The sequence below is a fragment of the Brachionichthys hirsutus genome, chromosome 5 (genome assembly GCF_040956055.1).
Source record: "Brachionichthys hirsutus isolate HB-005 chromosome 5, CSIRO-AGI_Bhir_v1, whole genome shotgun sequence".
Lineage (NCBI taxonomy): Eukaryota > Metazoa > Chordata > Actinopteri > Lophiiformes > Brachionichthyidae > Brachionichthys > Brachionichthys hirsutus.
Window position 1 is genome coordinate 6,532,209 of NC_090901.1, and position 19,961 is coordinate 6,552,169.

Below are 19,961 nucleotides of genomic sequence, written 5' to 3' on the forward strand. Positions count from 1 at the left end.
AGGGGTCGCTTCCTCTGCAACTTCCTGTTTCCTGTCGAGTCTAGGCACAGATTTAACCCCGTCCACGCAGCAGTCCGGACTGGAATGCACCTCCTGGATCCCCGTCTTGGCCCAGATAGTCTCACCGGGAGAGAGGGGAGTCTCCTCATTGCTCCTTCCCTGAAGCCATTGATGCTTGAGGGCAGATCCTAAATCGTTCTGGCCGCAGGGCCTTTTCTCCAAGGAAAGGTCTTGCCCTGCACGCCTCTTCCTCAGACAAATAACGAGGAGCTTTATCCAGGACGAGGCTACAGCTGTGATAAACCCCGACCGATAAACCTCTGCTTCTCAAGCCCCGCCCTGATTTGATGGAATTCATAACATGCCAGTTTTAATACAAAGGAAATATTTCAGGGGGAAATTAGCGTAGCCAATTTTGCCTGTTCTTCTCAGAAAAGACCTCGTATGAAAACGGTTGAAGGATTGTATTAGACATCCCATCCGTCCTCTCTTTATGGATGTGATTTTTGCAAGATGTCTGTCCTGTTTGACCTCCGTCCTCTGCAGACTATTGGTTGGATAATCTCTGGATGAGTCAGGTGGAATGAATCGCGTGGTTTTGGTTCCAGGCTAATGAAAGTAATTCTCTTTTCAAGGAGGGAAAATGCTCTTGGCAACCGGTAAGGAGGTCAGAATCTGGAGTTTCTTAATGTCTTTCAGTCTTGGACAGCAAAGGAGTTCTTCAGAGCCTCAGCTAAAAGCATCAGTCGAGCATTTCAGCTTTGATTCCAGCTTTTTTTTTTATCCGTTCATCCATTTTCTTATCCTTTGAACACTCATAGCCGGGTTGGAGCCTATCCCAGACTCCATGATCAAGACCACCCATTCATCACACATGGAGAAACAACATTCACATTCATGTTGGCATCCAAGGTTAACATTATTGTCACCAATCCACCTTAAGGCCACCACATGTTAACTTCCTGTTTGCCCAATTTTGTCCCTTGGTTCTGTTTTTTACCAGCTTGAACAGTTCAGTCAACGGGCTTCAAATAAACAGGCTTCAAATAAAGGGTAAAGGAGTCCGATTTGTAATCTGTAACCCATCCTGCTACGTCACGATGCTAAGCTCCGAAAAGACATCAGTTTCATCTGCAACGGAAGAATTCTGTGAGAGCTAGATGGCTTTCTGAAATAGCAAAAGCAATTAACATTGCAGTTCCATCATTCCATAATTAATAATATAACATATTTCCTTTAAAGGTTACGTTCCTAAATATTTTATTTGTTTTGTACAAAATACATAGCTAGTATGCCTAGTAGCTTATGGTTTATAACACCACAGCCGCGTTGTTTCAGCGGGTCTGTTAGAAATAAAAGGGGCCTTAAAAAGTGTTGGCCCACATTCCAGACGATGAAATCCATATGGCTTTAATCAGGAAGTAACTGACATGTTCTGTGTGTGTGTGTGTGTGTGTGTGTAGGCGGGTACGGTGAGGGACTCCATGGCCAAGTCTCTGTACAGCGCTCTGTTTGACTGGATTGTGTTCAGGACCAATCACGCGCTGCTAAACAACAGAGACCTGGAGGACAAGTCGAAGGTGAGGAGACGTCCTCCGTTCATTCCGTGTCATTGTCTTCTGTGTGTTTTTAATTTTTCTTCTGAATAGTTAAAATATTGTGTAATGCAGCTCATCTTTTGCTCGTCTCCAAAGATCGTTCAAAGATTGCAAAACTTTTCCATATTGTCTTTTGTTTCTCATGCATGGAGTTTAAAATATTAAGATATTAAAAGGTTAATATCTCGAGGGTCGGTATCTGTCGGTGTGGGCAATGTGGTGGAGATCCACATAATCATCCTTTTTTTCATTTCAAAAATGTCGCAGCGCAAAGAGTTTGATTTTAGATTTTAGACTTTAGATTTTAGAGAATTAATTATATTGTAGTAAATGGAGCTTCAAAATGTGTTCCTCAATATCTTACTTGATTATTGGATGTTTATGGAATTTTACACAGTCATGTAGGGGGAGATTTGTTCTCTCTTCAAAAGCTCTGGATCTCGATCCAGAAGAAACCACCATTACTGAAAGTGTAATAACTTCTAAACTAATAATGATATCAATGTGAATCCAGTTGTTAAAGGTTTGTTTTCATGGTTAAGGAATCTAAAGATAGAGATAAATAAATGTTGAACAATCATTTTTGGCGTAAATCACAATATAGGGAGCCTGAGCTGCTTGGCGGAGGTCTGCGCCCTCTGGGTGCTTTTCTAGTTCAAACTGGAACGGTACTCATTAGAACACGTGATCCGTGACCCGCCCCGCTGCAAACGTCCATAATAATGAGGCCAGTAGTTTTTATATTATTGCTGAAAGTCTGACTACCTTATCCAGCTACGTTCAAAAACGGAGCTGAGCCCGCACCCCATCCTGTCTGTCTGTCTGTGTCGGTCTGTCTGTCTGTCTGTCGGTCTGTCTGTCGGTCTGTCTGTGTGTAAAAACTCGACTTGCTGCTTTCTGGCTCCCGAAGGCAGGGAGTGGTGAGACAGGAAAATGTCCCTGTGTGTGTTTTGGAGTGGCAGCTGGAGTGTGTGTGTTTGTGTGTGTGCGCCCGCGTGTGTGTGTGTGTGTCTGTGTAGGTGTGCGTGCGTGTGTGGGGGCAGATGGCATCACACTCCCCTCAGCTCAGTTTACCCCCCTGCGGCCCTTGCCCGTCCCAGCACACCGTGTGTGTGTGCGTCCTTTCGCAGTGACATCATCGTGCGTTTGGCTCCTCCCCTCTGCGCCGGCGGGGGGGTCGATGAAGTTGCACTCTCCATCAAGGTTGTCGGCCCTTCTTCTGCCAGTATGAAATTATTACCCTTCAGAGACAAATTAAAAGGGAATAAATTAGGAGGCGTTCTGAGTGAGCGCCTCTTCACGCGGTTCCTATTAACGACGCTTTTAGGCGGCGAATCAACCGGATGGAACCAGAAACACGCTGTAGGTCTCAAAGCAGACGACTGAAACCTTACTGACGTTGCTTTCGTCCTCTGTCCAGATCCTCTCCATAGGAGTCCTGGACATCTTCGGTTTCGAGGATTACGAGAACAACAGCTTCGAGCAGTTCTGCATCAACTTCGCCAATGAGCGTCTCCAGCACTACTTCAACAAACACATCTTCAAGCTGGAGCAGGTAGCGTCCCGTTTCCACCGCCGTCCGTGACCCCAGCTCGTGAGCGAGCATCACTTGACTTGATCACCGACATCGGCGACTCGTTCCTGTTTGTTTTATTTCTGGATCTTAGAACCAGACCCGATATGAACCAGCTAAAAGAATAAACGTCTTGTCGAAGCCCAAAACGGGTGGTTCTGCTTCGTATGAGGTCGGCTGCGTTGTCCATAACGGACAATAATATCCTTGTCCAGTCCATTGTCTACTCACTTTGATTGTATTCTAATAAAACACCAGCGAACGCTTTATTCTTTCCAGAACAGACAGCAGAGTAATGAGAGTGAAAGAAAAGAGGGAGAGAGAAACATTCCTGGCAAGATAATGAGTGTCAACCGGCCGCCATCCATCGGCTTTTGTCTTCCTCATGCCGAGCCTCGATTGGCTGTGGCGACTCAGCGGGCGGGGCCTATCGCTGAAGGCAAAAGGGGAGGAGAGGCGTGACAAAAGAGCAATAATTCAATAAACGAGTGCAGCAACATCCACTCAACCTGAATGAAGATCACAGACCACAGATGCACTAATGGTTCTGTTATCTGCTTCTGACAGTTAGCCCTCAGGCCCTAGACACACACACGCATGCACACACACACACACACACACACACACACAAACACACACGCTGCAGGATGCTCGTGCTCTAACAGGTTATGATATGAATATTGAAGCGACAGATCAGCACCGGAGGGCTTACATTTCACATTTCCCGCTGTTGAAGCTGGTGGTTTGCATTCTGACATTAGCAGTTAGCACAGATGTAAATATTTTTAAAGAGAAGCTCGCTCTAAATGGAAAATTTCATCCTGATTGTTCTCTTTAATATAACAAAAAAATAATTACGAATGACTCCAAACAATGAAATTCAAAATTTCAGAAGTAGAGATTAATATGAAAATGTGTTTTTAACAAAATAAAAATTCAGTTTTTGATTTTAAAAGAAATTATTTCCTATTAGATCTGACTTCCCTATTTCATCTCTTTTTCTTTACTGTTTTTTTTATTACCGGGTGAACTGTTCCTTTAAGTTATACCTAATGATGTCATTGGGTGGGTGTGTCTGTTTCCTTTCTCTTTAATGTTTGTTCCTGTCTTCTGTTGATCCAGTAAGTGTCAACCTGCTGCAGAGCCGTTGTCCCGCACCGGATGGTGCCTAGTATTGTCCCCCCCCCCCCCCCCCCACACCACACACACACACACACACACACTCTTCATACCTTGTCTTCTTCTTCCTCTTCCGTCCCGTCAGCTGTCGCCACAGCAAATCAACCCTCCAGTCGATTGCATGCTTACTTCTGGAAAAGTTTTACGCCGGATGCCATTCCTGCCGCAACCCTCCTGCATTTATACAGGCGCTGGGAACCGGCTCAAAGGAGGCGCTGCCCTTCATACCTTGTCTGTTGCACTTAATTAGACACAGAAGTGATTATTTTGTTGTCAAGAGATTATCAATAATTTATGAGAAATTCTAAAGTAATTCCTTCACAGAATTCCAAAGTGTTTGATGGTCCCAACATGGAGTTTCCCTTCTCCCATGTCCTGGAGGCGCTGCTGTTAATAACAAACTCTTTGTTTAGCAGAAGCAGAAAAATATGACTATTAAGGAGGAAGAAATCCTCTGTTAAAATATGTGTTTTTTCTTAAATTATTTTCCCCGCAGCAGCATTCCTTAATTCACTTCTTAAAATCCTTAATTTACATTTTAAAATCTTTAGTTCACTTTTTAAATTCTTTCATTCACGTTTTAGACATGACAAATTATGAGGGGTTGCCAGGTCTCAATGTCTGTCTTATTCTCCTTCTCTTCTTCATCCTTCTTTGCATCCTCCTTCTTCATCTCCCGCTCTTCCTTCTCCTTTTTTCTTCCTCTTCTTCTTCTTCTTAGCTTTATTTATTAATGATGATGACATAGGATTCTGCGTGTGTGTGTGTGCGCTCCCACAAGTTTCACTGCATCAAAACAGACAGCGATCCTCCTTTCACCTCCTCCTTCCGTCCTCCCTGCAGGAGGAGTACAGGGCCGAAAGCATCAGCTGGCACAACATCGACTACATCGACAACAGCGGCTGCATCAACCTCATCAGCAAGAAACCCACGGCGCTGTTCCACTTGCTGGACGAGGAGTGCAAGTACGTCAACGATATTACAAGGAAGACGCTGGGAAGGAAAACATTTATATATATCGGCACTCATTTCCAAAGAGTCGCGGAATCATTGACGATTCGCCTCCGATCAACGACCGCTGCGGGTTTTTATTTTGAAAGATGTCCTCAGGTTTTGTGTTCTCGACGTCTGGTCATTATTTACATTCGTATCTGGTCAGAATGCAAAGAAGTATATTTCAAGGTGGCGTGATTTGTAGAATTGACCTTCTGATGACCCTGCATGAGTCAGAGACAGCTGCCCCCCCTGTAAAGGGTTATACTCATTATCCTGATGCATCCAGACACCAGGACTCAAAGCGGGCACAACTTCTTCTTCCTCCAGCATCATGTTTGAATGAAGGTCGGCGCTCCACATCTTCACCCGCCGTAAATCAAAGTCAGCCGCCCCCTCGCCCCGCTTGCATAGAAACACACCTGGGAGGGGGCTGTGAGGAGGCGCATCCATCTCTGTTAGCTGTCATCTTACCGTTTCATGTGGCTGGAGTAGAACCTGGAGGCGTGTTTTACGTCACTGTCACGGCTTGTGGAAAGTCGATTTAAAGTGGGAGCTGATGGATTCCATATTTCAAAAGGCGCTTGCCTCCATCTCTTATTGTGAAAGTCACCGTGTGGACCGGGCCATCAGCTGATTGGTGCAGGTTTCATGGATGTGGGATTGAGCACCGTCGTATTCCTCTCATCCTACAATCCATGAGTGTGTAGGGGGGGGGGGGGGGGGGGTACTTTACTGAATTAGGGTCAAAGGGGGATCTCTAAAGTGAAAGGGGGGGCTTCATGATAAATGATTACACCGAAAAACACCAGGACACTCTGAGAGCTCATCATTCACAGTTAGCGGAGCCTCGGGAGAACCGTATAAGATTACAGCGTGGTGGGGGTGGGGGTGGGGGGGGCGAGTGCAGGAGGGGAGGGGTCTTTTCTACAGTAACAGCATCCGCTCTGAGACCCCCTGCGGATGCATTTCAGACGGGACGTGTTCCAGAGGTGTGGGCTTAGATCATCCCTTCAGCTTTGCTGATCCAGCCGCCTCAGGTTGGAACTTGATCCGTCAAAGGTCCGGAAAGCAAAGGAGAATTTGTCCAACAGAAAAAGAGCGAAGACGTGACTTTGGTTAAAGATCCGCTGCTGCGTTCATCCTGGTTGAGTCTTATTCCCTGAGGGATGCAGGAAGAGACGGTGAAATCATCATCAGGCCTTCCGTCACGCAGGAAAGCAATGACTGGAACAGCGCCGCCGGGTTGTAGGACTTCCTGGATGTGGACCAATGAGATCTCTTTATCTCTTTGATGCTGCCTGTGATGTGAACGTTGAAAGTAATCCTGCATCCACTCCATCTGGTGTCACTGTTCCTCTCCCGCTTCTTCCCGTCTCCGTTTGACCAGATGACATGTCACATATCGTTATATAGATTGTTTGGTTGTGGATTTCAGATTTTGATGCGTCCAATAACGGCGCCTGTTCCCCCCCCCCCTCCCCCAGCTTCCCGCAGGCTTCCAATCAGACCTTGCTGGACAAGTTCAAGCGACAGCATGAAGGAAACACCTACATTGAGTTCCCAGCTGTCATGGAGCCCGCCTTCATCATCCGACACTACGCTGGCAAAGTCAAGTACGGAGTCAAGGTGAGACGTTTGCTTTGATGCGCCGTGCGGCCTGCACCTGGGCGGGGCTTCGTTAGTGCAGCATCCTGCCCCATTATGAGGCACCTTTAGATTGCTAACTGCATCCGAACGGAGCAGAAGAGGCCGGCCATAATGTGCGTCCCTACATTTGAGTGGTTATAATGCATTATAAGCGCCGTCAGTGACCCGATGGTCAAACGCGTGACTGTGAAATAATAAAAGTCCGGATGAGACTAAATTATAAAGATTTAGTTCATAGGAAAACAGTCGGAATGTCGCTGGGAAGCATTATGAATGCATTATAACACACTTTAGTGTTACTGATTGATTTTTGTCTCATTAAAAAACTCTTGATGTGGGAACATCAGAGAATTCCAGCGCCGTTGTCCCGTTTCAGGATCTGGATCTGGACCTTTTTTGTCTTTGTTTTAAATCTAGAATCTAACTTCTTTTCTCTTTGCTCCGATCTTAAATCGGCAGCAGGCCTCCTTGCTGTTCTGTCGAACTATTTCTTTTCGGCTAATCAGATTCCGTGTTCGCTTCCCCGCTGCATTTTGATAAGAAGCGCATGTTCTGGAGCGGGCCGAGCGTGTTATTGTTTGACTGCATGGTATAAATCTGGAACAGTTGGCCGCTGTGTGCGTGCGTGTGTGTGTGTGTGTGTGTGGAGGGATCCCGTGTCTCCCGACAGACGGGGAGTTGCTTGGTGTGAAACGAGGAGCCTGACGTCAGCCCAGGAATGAACACTCAGCCGACTCGGATCAGCTGGACGGAGGGGTGGAGGGGTGGAGGGGGGGTTGTTGTTCCATCGCTCTGCAGCGCTGGGAGAGAAAGACGTGGTTGTGGGAAATATGGAACTGTGACTGATGATTGGTTCGATGCTCCTGGGTCTCCATCAGGACTTCCGGGAGAAGAACACCGACCACATGCGCCCAGACGTCGTAGCTTTGCTCAAGAGCAGCAAGAAGGCCTTTATCTGCAACCTGATGGGGATCGACCCCGTGGCGACCTTCCGCTGGGCCGTCCTCCGAGCCTACTTCAGAGCCCTGGTGGCGTTCCGGGAGGCCGGCCGCAGACACTCCCACAAGAAAACCGGTGAGGAAAGAGGCGAGTAAAGAAGCCAGGCGGCAGCTTCGGGGTTAAACTTCCTGAAAGTTAGATCAATTGTATGTAATCCCATCAGAACTCCAGGATTCTTCCCACTGTTTGAGTTAGACTTCCAAACAACCTGATTGGTCAATCCTGATGTCAATCGATCAATCAACAAGCAGCTCTGCAGGAATACAGAAACAGACGTTTGTGGAATGCTGGTGTCTGTTACTCACCTCTCCTCCTACTCTTCCTCTTTTCCCATATGAACTATTTTCCCTAATGAGCATCTCCTCCTCCTCGCGGTTTCAGGGAACGATGCAGCGGTTCCCAGCGCCGTCATCAAAACTGTTGGCAGCTTCAGCTTCCTTCATCACCCGGTTCACCAGCGGAGCCTCGAGATCCTGCAGAGGTGCAAAGATGAGAAATACAGTAAGGAAATTCAAACGAGTCGCGACTCTTCCTCCTCATTAGACGGCGTGTTTATTTTGCGCGACAGACACTGAAGACATGAAAGGACGAAACTCCACTTTTTTACTGATGTTTTATTCAAAATGCTTCAATCAGTCAGAATCAGAATTAGAATTTTTCTTATCCTAATGAACACAAAGCAAAAAATTATGCACATATATTATAACTTTTATTTTGTTAACTCCCCCCCCCCCCCCCTTCCCCTCGGGCAGATAAAAATCGATCCAGTCCTGGATGGACAGAGTGACGGGATCATTCATGACCCGAACCGGTGATCAGATCCAACATCTGGGTCGTTTGGGTTCTGGTCGGATTGACTCATCTGGAAGCAGCGAATCGAAACCAAACATGTTCCCACTCACCAGAGATCAGACGAGGGAATCGGACCACCGGGGGTTTAACGACGCCCTCAGATGTTCCGTTCTTCTTTTATCACACGTTCAGCTTCTGGCGTGTCATGTGACATGTCAGTGTGCGTTGAACGGATGCCACTACTGAAATTTATTATTTGGTGAACCCCCCCCCCCCCCCCCCCAAGCGTTTGCTCCGTTGGAGGGGAAAGTCAGCTGACGTTCGATATGAAGGCCAGAACTCTGGGTTGGTCACGGCCGGAGCGGCTCGGCCCGTGAAGTCAGCTCGTTGATGTCTTTGCGTTTCTGCTGGATGTGATCCGACCAGAAGCCGACTATAAAGTCAAAGTGATCGCTTTGTAAGATATAAAATTAGAAATAGCAGCTTGACTAGGACTGCTACGGGACAGGAAGTAAAATTACATCCAATTGGTGAGCAGGAGTAAACATTTTTATTCGCGGGTTTGTTCACTGAATACATTTATTTCTGCCACAAAATATCCTTAACAAGTTCACACAACACTTGATGGGGCTTAGTGTCGATTACGCTTGAATCCGATGATGGATTCCCATGAAGCTTGGTGGAAGAGTGGGCAACATCCCAACGACGGATCCAGGGAATGTTGGCGCAGCTCTGAATAAAGGGCTTTTATTCCCGCTGTGATAACCGGAACTCACACAGACACATTTGCACGAGATCAACATCAGGAAAGGCAACAGGTGATCGAATGTGGGGAGAATCCACAAAGCAGAATTGGAAATCGTGGGTCGTTTTGGAGCAGCTGTTTTCCCTATAACAAAGGTTATCGAGGATCCAAGATGTAGGTGTGTGTTTTCATGGGGAAAGGATCTAAATACAGGTGTTGCATATAAATAGGAATGTTACATGTGGGAAGAGGCCCTTCGGAGGGAATATTCCATCTCAGCGAAGGTTGACTCATAAATCTGTGCCTTCTTCGCTTTTTATTGTTTACAAATGTTATGGAAATATAATATTAAGACACAGTTTTAGTTTCTTTATGATGAGACAACCAGCAGCCACACAGTCGAGCTCAAACGCTTCCATAGCACAAACAGGAGATGTTTTCATCTAATGCTGCGAGATAACAAATACATTTACATCTCAAAATGTGGGATTTTTCTCCATCCAGTAAACTGGAAACACGTGTTTTACTGATCAAACCACACGGAATCGCAAGAAAACCCCTCAGGACTGTCTCTGGAAAAGTTATCAGCGCGGGAGGAGAGGGGGGGATGAGGCAGCAGAAAGGGAGAGACGGGGAAAGATGTTATCACCTGGAGAGTTGGAGAAATGGAGGGGTTGGATTTTCATGTTCTGATCAGGGGTGTAAGTAAATCTCTCCGTCTCCTCCTCCCATCCAGGCATCACGAGGAAGAATCCGCGGACTCCTTTGTCCGATCTTCAAGGCACCAACGCCTTGAATGAGAAGGCCAGCTGGTGAGAACGAGACGACTCTGGCTTTTAATCGTCTACGATCCCACGCCTCTCTCCATCTGTCTTCACCTCCCTTCGTCTCCATCCCTCCATCGTCTGTAGGGATGGCTACGGCGTCGGCTGTAACGGTCGCAGCTCCAGGTCTTCCCGTCTGGCCTCCGCTGGAAGTCCCACTCTGGAGGAAGACGGGATCTTCCTCAACACGGCGAGCAGCAAACTCCTGGAGCGAGCTCAGGGCATCCTGCTGTGAGTCTCAGCTGATTGGCTGTCAGAGCTGCAGGAACCAATGAAATCCTCCATTAGGTTGGCCTCATGCGGAGATTTTCCTCGTGGAGAGGGATTACAGATGCGATCAATACTGATGGGCGACTGATTACTGATTGTTACATGAGATTATTTCCTCACATTATAATATTTGTTGTTGATTAATTTTAGATAATAATCAAGGGAAATAAAATGTGGGTTGCTAATTACACAAATTACTCGCACAACTCTTTCAACAGAGTACATATTTAAATTCTGTAATCATGCGACAGTTTAAATAAACTTTACGTCTTTTAATAAAACAAAACGATATCCCTCCCCTGCAGGAGAAACAAAACCTGCAAAAGCAAGCTGACCCTCCCCAAGGTAAGACGGACAGCGGCGACTTCACCGCCTCCTCTCAGACACGGGTTCAAACATCTGGCTTTGTGTTCGCAGCACCTGCTGGACGTGAAGTCACTGCGCTACCTGAGCAGCGTCACGCTGCACGACCGCATCACCAAGTCTCTGCTTCACCTGCACAAGAAGAAGAAACCGCCCAGCATCAGCGCACAGTTCCAGGTGGGCGCCGCTGCCTCCCTCTGCTGGACCACGCGTGAATTACAACAACAATCATTTAGCCATTAGTGTTGCTGCTTCACAGCAGAAGCGCGTTTCTTGAACGAGGACGTGACGTCATTTGCTTTGCGTGTGCAGGCTTCCCTCAATAAGCTGATGGAAACCCTCGACCAATCGGAGCCCTACTTTGTCAAATGCATCCGCTCCAATGCAGAGAAGGTAACGCCGCCTGGATCGTATTCACGTTCATGATGACCCTTTTCGGGATCGTTAAATGAACTGCCGTCGTTGCGTTCACCAGCTGCCGCTGCGCTTCAACGACGGCCTGGTGCTCAGGCAGCTGAGGTACACAGGCATGCTGGAAACCGTCCGCATCCGACAATCGGGCTACAGCATCAAGTATACCTTCCAGGTAAACCTCCTCTGCTGAAGCCGCTCATCTAAAGAACAGGAGTCCCTTTGGCGGTTTGTTACCGCCGACCCTGCTTTATTGTTGCAGGACTTTGTGCATCGCTTCCACGTGCTGCTGCCTCGAGGCACGAGTCCAACCAAGTCTGGCATCAGGGAGTTTTTCCGGCGGATCCACCTGCAGCCCGCTGGGTACCAAGTGGGGAACACGATGGTGCGGAATCTAACAAACTGTTCACCGTTGACTTCAGGCGCCACCGTCTTATTTATGTCTTTGTGCACAGGTGTTCCTGCGGGAGGGGGAGCGTCAGCGACTTCAGACCCTCCTCCACCAGGAAGTCCTGCGGCGAATCGTTGCGCTGCAGCGTCGCTTCAGGGCCGTCCTGGAGAGGAAGCACTTCGTTAGCATGAGGCTATCAGCCTGTGTTGTTCAGGTGAGAGGCAGAAGATTCTGATTACGACCCGAAGCATCATGTATGCATGTTCCCTCTGGAGGCGTGAACTGTCCAGATCATTGGCGCGCTAAAGAAATACAGACACAAGGAACCGGGAATATTGAGAAGGAAGGGAGGATAAATTTAGAGGACTGGAAGTTGGGAATAAAATCTTTCCTTCTATCAGAGATTTACAAAGTCTGTGTTTCCCTCTCCAGCGATGGTGGCGACGCTGCCTCCTCAGAGACACCGGTGCCGAGGAGGCGGCGGCAGTGTGTCTGCAGGCAGCCTGGAGGAGCTACAGGGAGCGCAGGAGGCTCCTGCAGTGGTGGGACGCCGCCGCCGTCCTCCAGAGGAGCTGGAGGCATTTCTGTCGCCGCAGATCTTTGGCAGCCGTGACGGTTCAGACGGCCTGGAGGGGCTTCAGGGAGAGGAGGAGCTACCGTCAGACGTACCGGAGCGTGACGCAGCTTCAGGCGATGAGCAGGGGTTACCTGGCTCGACTCAGGTGAGCGGGCGGGTTCTGGTGTGTGTGTGTGTGTGAGAGAGAGAGATTTAAACATTTAAACTCTCCTCTTCTCAGGATTATCTGAACTTTTCTTGTTGGAGGTATTTTTTCTCAAGTATTTTGTGATTTTTATCAAGACGTCACAATTCATTTTAAATTCACTGAATTTTAGACGGCACAGCATTCTCCCTGTGGGATACCTTCCATTTCCATAAAATTCTGTAATGGAGCTCACCTGGTGGATGGACACAAATATTAATTTCCTGTTTTGTTTCCTGTTGATGCCTTCAGGTTCAGTGAAATGAAGAAGCAGCATGAAACACTCTGTAGACGGTCCAGCAGTCCACCAGCAGAGACGGATGCAGGACCTTTGGAGGACATTCCCTCGTCAGGACAGGAAGTCTATATCCATGATGTCTCTGGGGAACTTTATGAAGTCTCTGAACCTGTTCTAAAGGACGTGGGAGAAAGAGAAGAGCGAAGTAGGAGCACAGATGAGACGAGCAACAAGAACCGCTCCAAACGGGAAAGCAGACGGATGAGAGAGCTGGAGCAGGCTCAGTTCAGCTTAGATCTCCTGAAGGTCCGAACCACCAGTATGGGAGGTCCTCCGCCGGAAGACTCTGATCAGGAGGCCAGGACCTGTAAGCCGGACGACGGTCACAGCCATTCGCTGCGGAGATCTCCAGAGAGTCACGGGAGTTTAGAACGGCTGAGTGTGGAAGACGTGGAAACCAAAGATTCTGGAGGTCCCCCGTCGACAGCACATCAAAGAGTGGAGGTCCAACTGCACGAGGAGCTGAGAGATTCAAACCACAATGAAAAGCCTTTGATGGAGTGGCCGAATAAAGAGGAGGGCCAGAGGGCAACGTTTTATATTGCTTCTGACCAAAGTCCAGTTCACGATCCAAAATTCAAAAGCCCGAGCAAACCTTGCAAAGAGAGGAGAGAGTCCACGTCCCGCAGGCCCGTCGTGGTTCTGATCAGCATGCAGAAGGAGAGCCCAGTGGAGGAGGGGGAGCTGCTGGCAGCCCAAACCCGAGAAGGATCTCTGGAAACTGAAGCTGCATCATCTGATTCCCACAAGATCCCCATCACAGCCTTGGAAGGAGCATCAAAGACGGAGACGCTTCCAGGGAACGGCGTCCCAGCTAAGAGAGACGGAGTCGGTGATGGACAAGGTCTCGACCTACCTGGACTTTGCGCTTCGGAGGTGGACATCAAGATTGTCCTGGAGCCAAAGGATGGCATTCCCGCTCTTTGTGACGGTCAGCAGGAGAGAAGCAGCCCGATCCCGGACACCAAAGCTCAGAGAGCTCAGAGGAAGAGCTCGGCCCAGACGGTGATTGTGAACATGGTGGAGAAACCCTCCAGCGCCGTGTTCTCCCCACCCAGAAGAAAGCTGCCCTTCTCCAAGTAAGTTACCCGGGGGGCTGTGACGTGGGAACATCGACTCCTATACTTGTGTAAAAACGTCCGGTTTTGTGTCGCAGGTCAGACAAGGATTTAGTGAACCAGGAGCGGTCTCTGTCCATGTACCGGGACGATTCCAAACCTGCCGGATCCAGAAGCAGAGAGGTAGGATGCCTGTGAACGGACCCCACCGGCTGGTTCCCACCCCTCATGCGCATCTCTGCTAATGCTAACGATATAAGCTATGCATAGTTGAGATGTGTTCACACACACACACACACACACACACACACCCCACAATGGCTGACCTCATGTTTCTCTGGTTGCCTGGAAACAGATGGGCCGCCCCGGCCCTAAAAAGAAAGCCCGAATGTCCCGGACACGCTCCGACTTCCTCACCCGCTGTAACTCTGAGGGGGCGACCCAATCAGACGACGATGACGAATACTACATCCCCGCCCACTCCCACACGCTGCCCCCCTCCCTGTCTCCCATAAGCGTCCACCCAGAGGCCGACTGCCACAGCGACTCTGAGATGGTAAACCGCTGGACCGCAGACCGTTCATCCGTTCCCTGTCCGCTCAGGCCGCCTCCCCCCCTCCCGCCTCTCAGGTGGGCCTGAAGGGGCAAGGGGTGGAGCCTATGAACACTGCTAACCCCACTCTCATTGTACGCTGCACTACTGTTGGACTGTTTGACCTCTGGACTGAATGGCCTTGCACGTCGCTCAGATTGCCGTTGGTTTGAAGCCGAGGCATCTGATCTGTCGCCTCTCTTCATCTCTCAGAGTCTCCTCTTCATCGAGGGATACGCCAACATACTGGAGTTTAATCTCGTATTTTTCCTTCAGTAAACACACATGAAATTAACAGTAATTGTAAGATGTGATAAATTAGAGGAAAAAAGCCAAAAGGAAATGGTTTGATTCCTTTTTATTCATTTTCAAGTCATCAATAATCAGCCGATTGGTTCAGACTTAGCCTTCCTGCTGATCTGATGCTGAATTCGTACAATTTTTGTCGCCGTTTCCTGTGTGGATTGTCTTGAAGGAAAAATGAAAAGTTAAAAATCCGATGCGTTCCGGTATCCCCGCATCGATTCCTCTTTGATGACAAAGATTTCCACAGTGACGACTGACTGGAGATCTTCTTCCGTAAACCGAAACCACGTCACGGCGCCCGGCGTCGCACGCCGACCGCTGCTCCTGCATGCTGCGACCGTTCGAACCCTGAGCCGAGTAGCTTCTCACTAACATCACCACTTCTTAACAGGATCTTTTAAGCATGACCTCCGTTTGCAGTATCCTGATTTAGGATGACATCACATTGCATCGTCACTTTCAGGATAAATGAAGCGATCTGAAGACTTTTCCTGCAATTCTGTAATCTATGTTTGGAGAGGACAACCTGGATCTAAGCCTGCCAGAACCTGAGCAGCACTTCTTTCTCTGCCCCTCCAGCCATCTCACAAAGACCAGAAGAAGGTCCATAAGACCATGTCCTCAGGAGACCTGGGCAAGGTGGAGGTCCTGAGGAAGACTTCCAGCCAGGATGGAAGGTATAGACGCAGCCGTTAAATAGCCTAGCCGCGTTGCGTTCTTTTATAAACGTTAAACATCATCATAATGCAAGAACAGACTTTAGAGTCGTATGAAACTCGTTACTGGTGGAAAAAATGTCTTCTGATCTGCGGATTCATTCCGTTTGTGATTTCAGCAGGATGAGAGGAAAGATGAGATTCTGGAGCAAAACGAAACACGGCGAGCAAAAAGTGTCGAGAGGTGCACATGGTGAACACACACACACACACACACACACCTCTGGTAGCCCATTGTTGCAAAAAAATGATAACATTTTATCTAAACTACAGGTTCTATTCAAATGTTAAATCAATCCACCTTCTCTCCGCCTCCTTCTCCGCCCCCGCCGCAGACGGCTCCTCTCCTCCTCACAGTCCAGATCTGGAGGCGGCCTCCTCCCAGGGGGTCAGGGACAGCAAGGAGAACAAGGAGCCATCTCCTAAGATGAGGAGGCGTCGCAGCGTGAAGATCAGCAGCATCACTCTAGAACCCACCCAGTGGCAGAACGATGCACTGCACATCCTGACATCGGCCCACGACTACCGGAGCATGAATGACTTCCTGATCAAGAAGGTGAGAATCGGTCTGTCTGAGCATCACTTCTCATTTCAATGCTCGTTGACATGAATCGTCTATAATTCCTGCTTCCAGATCGCTGATCTGGAGTCTGAAGACGGGAAGAATGACACCATGGTGGATGTGGTTTTCAAGAAAGCACTGAAGGAGTTCAGGATCAACATCTTCAACTCCTACTCCACCGCGCTGGCCGTGAGTCTGTGCCGCTGTTTTCTCCGCAGCTCCAAACATCAAATGAGGTTCCGTTGCTTTACTCTGCGCTCGCCAACAGATGGACGATGGGAAGAGTATCCGTTACAAGGACCTCTACGCCCTGTTCGAGCACATCCTGGAGAAATCCATGCGTCTGGAGCAGAGGGACTGGAGCGAATCACCGGTGAAGGTGTGGGTCAACACTTTCAAGGTCTTCCTGGACGAGTTTATGACGGAGTATAAGCCGATGGAGGGAACTATTGGCAGGGTAAGAAAGCTGGCTAAGCTCATTCGAGAAACACTTTTTATCGTAACGCAGATAACGTTACGATAATTAATTCTGAATTTCTTTCCAGGCTCTGAAACGTGAACGGAAGAAGTCGCGGAAGAAGGAAACGGACATCGTGAGCCTTCGATTTAATTCCACTTAAATATTGGGAATAAAAGCAGCCTTAGCTGAGCTGACTCTGCTGCCCCCTGCAGGTGGAAGAACACAACGGCCACATCTTCAAGTCCACCCAGTACAGCATCCCCACCTACTGCGAGTTCTGCTCCTCCCTCATCTGGATGATGGACCGGGCCTGCGTCTGCAAACGTGAGGATCGGGCACAAACGCACACAAGAATGTTTAGAAAACAAAACAAGTTGACGTATTATTCTACCGTGGGAATCTGTCTGATGCCACTCCCTCCAACACGCCACCATCAGTTCCTAACGTTCTCCTGACTCACTTACCCTCAGGCGGGTGTGTGTGTGTGTGTGTGTGTGTGTGTGTGAGGTTCTTATTTCCACCTCCTCCTACTCCTTCACACACACACATTCACAGACCTCACACTCTCGCTGAGACTCGCTGAGACTCGGCATGATTAGATTAAACCTCCACTTCCCGGGAGCGGCGGCCGTCCCGCCCGGACTCCACCTTCTCCCCCCGCGGCGGTGAACGACCGCGGCCGCCTCAGAAGCCGCTCTGATTGCGCCGTTGTGTTTGTCGTCCTGCAGTGTGTCGCTACGCCTGCCACAGGAAGTGCTGCTCCAGGATGACCACCAAGTGTAGTAAAAAGGTAGCCGTTGTTCCAAACGCTCTTGTTTCATCGTGGCTGCCGTGTCGGTTTATTCGACGAGCCACGCGGTCGCCTCACTTCGTGCTCCTTTGTGTTTTTTGTACACCCAAGTACGATCCCGAGCTGTCGTCCCGGCAGTTCGGCGTGGAGTTGTCCCGTCTGACCAGCGAGGAGAGGACGGTGCCCCAGCTGGTGGAGAAGCTCATCAACTACATCGAGATGCACGGCCTCTACACGGAGGGGATCTACAGGAAGTCGGGCTCCACCAATAAGATCAAAGAGCTCCGCCAGGGGCTGGACACAGGTGGGACGAGATTTCTTCTTCTACTCCTTCCTCCTACTCCACCAGCGCTACCATTTCTTCTTCTTCTTCTTCACCTCTCTGTTCCAGATGTGAGCAGCATGAGCCTGGACGACTACAACATCCACGTCATCGCCAGCGTTCTCAAACAGTGGCTCCGTGACCTTCCCAGCCCTCTCATGACCTTTGAACTGTACGAGGAGTTCCTCAGGGCCCTGGGTGAGCTCAAAATTAGCCCCGTCGGTGACTCCTCTCGGTTGTTTGCGAGTCCAGAGGCACCTCCAGAGTCGCTATTAGGAGGTGAAATGTTACCGGTGCTGATGGTGTGCGCTTGTTTTCGCTACAGGTCAGCCAGACAGGCGGGAGGTGATACGAGGAGTGTATTCTGTGATCGAGCAGCTCAGCAGGACGCATCTCAGCACACTGGAGCGCCTCATCTTCCATCTGGTCAGGTGGGTGATGGGATAATAATCGACACGGCCCCTCCGGCCTCCGGCATCCCGTGAAAAAGGTTTTTTGCCCCACGGACAAAGTTTAAAAAAGTATTTTCTTTTTCTCTTCTTATCCTCAAACTGTCCCGGTCACATGCTAGCTGTAACAGGGTTGAATTCTGCCGTTTTCAGGATCGCCCTGCAGGAGGAGACCAACAGGATGTCAGCCAATGCCCTCGCCATCGTGTTCGCGCCCTGCATCCTTCGCTGTCCCGACACCATCGACCCGCTGCAGAGCGTCCAGGACATCAGCAAGACCACAGCGTACGTCTGAGCAAAATATGTGTAATAGAGATCCACAGGTGCATTAACACTGAATTAGTCTAAATAGCACGTTGCGTGACGGCCTGTGCTTTTTGATCAGGCAGAGTTTAAATGCTATTAAAGGTGACCCGGTTCTGACCTCCTCCCTTCAGGTGCGTGGAGCTGATGATCAACGAGCAGATGAGCAAGTACAAAGCTCGTCTGAAGGACATCAGCAGTCTGGAGTTTGCAGAAAGCAAAGCCAAGAGCCGACTGACCCACATCAGGAAGTCCATGGTAAGACCGGACCCCAGCAGCAGCCCCTCCTTAACCCTAACCTGTCCGTCCGTCCTTCCTTCCTTCCTTCCACCCCGGTATGTATGCCCCTCCCATTATGTGTCCCTGCCCGGCCCCGCCCTGTCCGTGTTACCTCTTTAGTTCTAGTACTCGTCGCGTGTGTCTTCAGATCGTCCTCCTTTGACCTTCTGCTTGTGTATTTAAGTATTTTTTTTGCAACAAATGTCACCGAATATTCCACAAGGGGGCGGCAACCTTACAGCCTAGCATGTAATGTTGGAAATGACTGCACTGCTAACAAGCTAGCGCTACCGTCGCTGGTCTCGTCGCCCGTTCTCTGGTGTGACTGTTGTTTTTTCTCGGTTCTTGTCTGCGGTGAGAAAATGGCAGCTTCACTGACAGCTCTTTACTTTCTGTTTCTGCTTCACGACTTATTAACATGCAGCCTAACACAGCTAAACCGAAGGTAATCGTGTGTGTGTGTGTGTGTGTGTGTGTGTGTGTGTGTGCGTGTGTGTGCTGAGCAGCAGACCTCATAGTTTGAACTGTGGTCAGTACATCGTCTTTTGTAGCCCGTTTGTGGTCACAGCATTAAATCGTGTCTATAGTGAGTCCTCTTTCCATCACTATCTTTGACTGTAGAGGATGAATTTCATTGGTCAGTATCTGCTAACTCAGCGTGATGTCATGTGAATTTTCAGAATAAAAGTCGTGTTCGTCAAACCAGCACCCAAGCGACTTCGCCTCCTCTCAGCCCCAGAGTTCTTCTCCCTGTAGTAGATGGAGACGGTGCAGGAGGAGGAGTCGGGGGAGGCGGAGACGATGCAGCTGAGGCGGGGCCAATCGAGCAGCAGCAGCTGGCGATGCAGCAGGAGGAGCGAATTCTCACCGAACAGATTGAGAGTCTGCAGAAAGAGAAGTACGACGTCTCTCTCTGGGATGTAGTTCCTATTCAAATAAAAGGAATCGGCGTTTGTAGCTTCGCACGGATTTAATCCATGAATAAAATAACATCGTATTACAGAATAGACCTTAGCTGCAGCCCAGGCGGCTTCACCTGTGTCACCAGGTGTGTGTTTGTGTCGGCAGAGAGGAGCTGACGTTTGAGATGCTGATCCTGGAGCCGCGGGCCTCCGACGATGAGGCTCCTGAGTCCGAGGCGTCCATCGGTACGGCGGACAGCTCTGAGAACATCACGGTGGAGGGGGCCGCTTCAGACCCTTCTGGTAGACCCTCCTCATCCTCTGTGGGGTCGTGTGCTGCATCCAGAACCCTGGTCGTAACGGCTTCTCTCTCCA

The 19,961-nt window shown here is 49.2% G+C and overlaps 1 protein-coding gene across 1 annotated transcript in view; it reads left to right on the top strand.

Moving 5' to 3' along the window:
- Positions 1 to 19,961, top strand: part of LOC137894282 (unconventional myosin-IXAb-like) — a 44,996-nt gene that overhangs the window by 24,643 nt on the left and 392 nt on the right. Inside the window, exons 9-42 of the mRNA XM_068739761.1 lie at positions 1,464 to 1,580; positions 3,019 to 3,153; positions 5,194 to 5,315; positions 6,831 to 6,972; positions 7,872 to 8,067; positions 8,374 to 8,493; positions 10,266 to 10,341; positions 10,441 to 10,584; positions 10,929 to 10,968; positions 11,041 to 11,163; positions 11,299 to 11,379; positions 11,462 to 11,572; positions 11,660 to 11,782; positions 11,853 to 12,002; positions 12,221 to 12,510; positions 12,802 to 13,926; positions 14,004 to 14,088; positions 14,261 to 14,461; positions 15,383 to 15,480; positions 15,639 to 15,745; positions 15,855 to 16,075; positions 16,154 to 16,270; positions 16,350 to 16,538; positions 16,627 to 16,674; positions 16,754 to 16,865; positions 17,270 to 17,331; positions 17,443 to 17,635; positions 17,723 to 17,851; positions 17,979 to 18,084; positions 18,256 to 18,387; positions 18,540 to 18,714; positions 19,109 to 19,129; positions 19,365 to 19,582; positions 19,753 to 19,889. Of these exons, the coding sequence (XP_068595862.1) occupies positions 1,464 to 1,580; positions 3,019 to 3,153; positions 5,194 to 5,315; positions 6,831 to 6,972; positions 7,872 to 8,067; positions 8,374 to 8,493; positions 10,266 to 10,341; positions 10,441 to 10,584; positions 10,929 to 10,968; positions 11,041 to 11,163; positions 11,299 to 11,379; positions 11,462 to 11,572; positions 11,660 to 11,782; positions 11,853 to 12,002; positions 12,221 to 12,510; positions 12,802 to 13,926; positions 14,004 to 14,088; positions 14,261 to 14,461; positions 15,383 to 15,480; positions 15,639 to 15,745; positions 15,855 to 16,075; positions 16,154 to 16,270; positions 16,350 to 16,538; positions 16,627 to 16,674; positions 16,754 to 16,865; positions 17,270 to 17,331; positions 17,443 to 17,635; positions 17,723 to 17,851; positions 17,979 to 18,084; positions 18,256 to 18,387; positions 18,540 to 18,714; positions 19,109 to 19,129; positions 19,365 to 19,582; positions 19,753 to 19,889 (5,446 nt within the window). The remainder of the gene's footprint in view (positions 1 to 1,463; positions 1,581 to 3,018; positions 3,154 to 5,193; positions 5,316 to 6,830; positions 6,973 to 7,871; positions 8,068 to 8,373; positions 8,494 to 10,265; positions 10,342 to 10,440; positions 10,585 to 10,928; positions 10,969 to 11,040; positions 11,164 to 11,298; positions 11,380 to 11,461; positions 11,573 to 11,659; positions 11,783 to 11,852; positions 12,003 to 12,220; positions 12,511 to 12,801; positions 13,927 to 14,003; positions 14,089 to 14,260; positions 14,462 to 15,382; positions 15,481 to 15,638; positions 15,746 to 15,854; positions 16,076 to 16,153; positions 16,271 to 16,349; positions 16,539 to 16,626; positions 16,675 to 16,753; positions 16,866 to 17,269; positions 17,332 to 17,442; positions 17,636 to 17,722; positions 17,852 to 17,978; positions 18,085 to 18,255; positions 18,388 to 18,539; positions 18,715 to 19,108; positions 19,130 to 19,364; positions 19,583 to 19,752; positions 19,890 to 19,961) is intronic.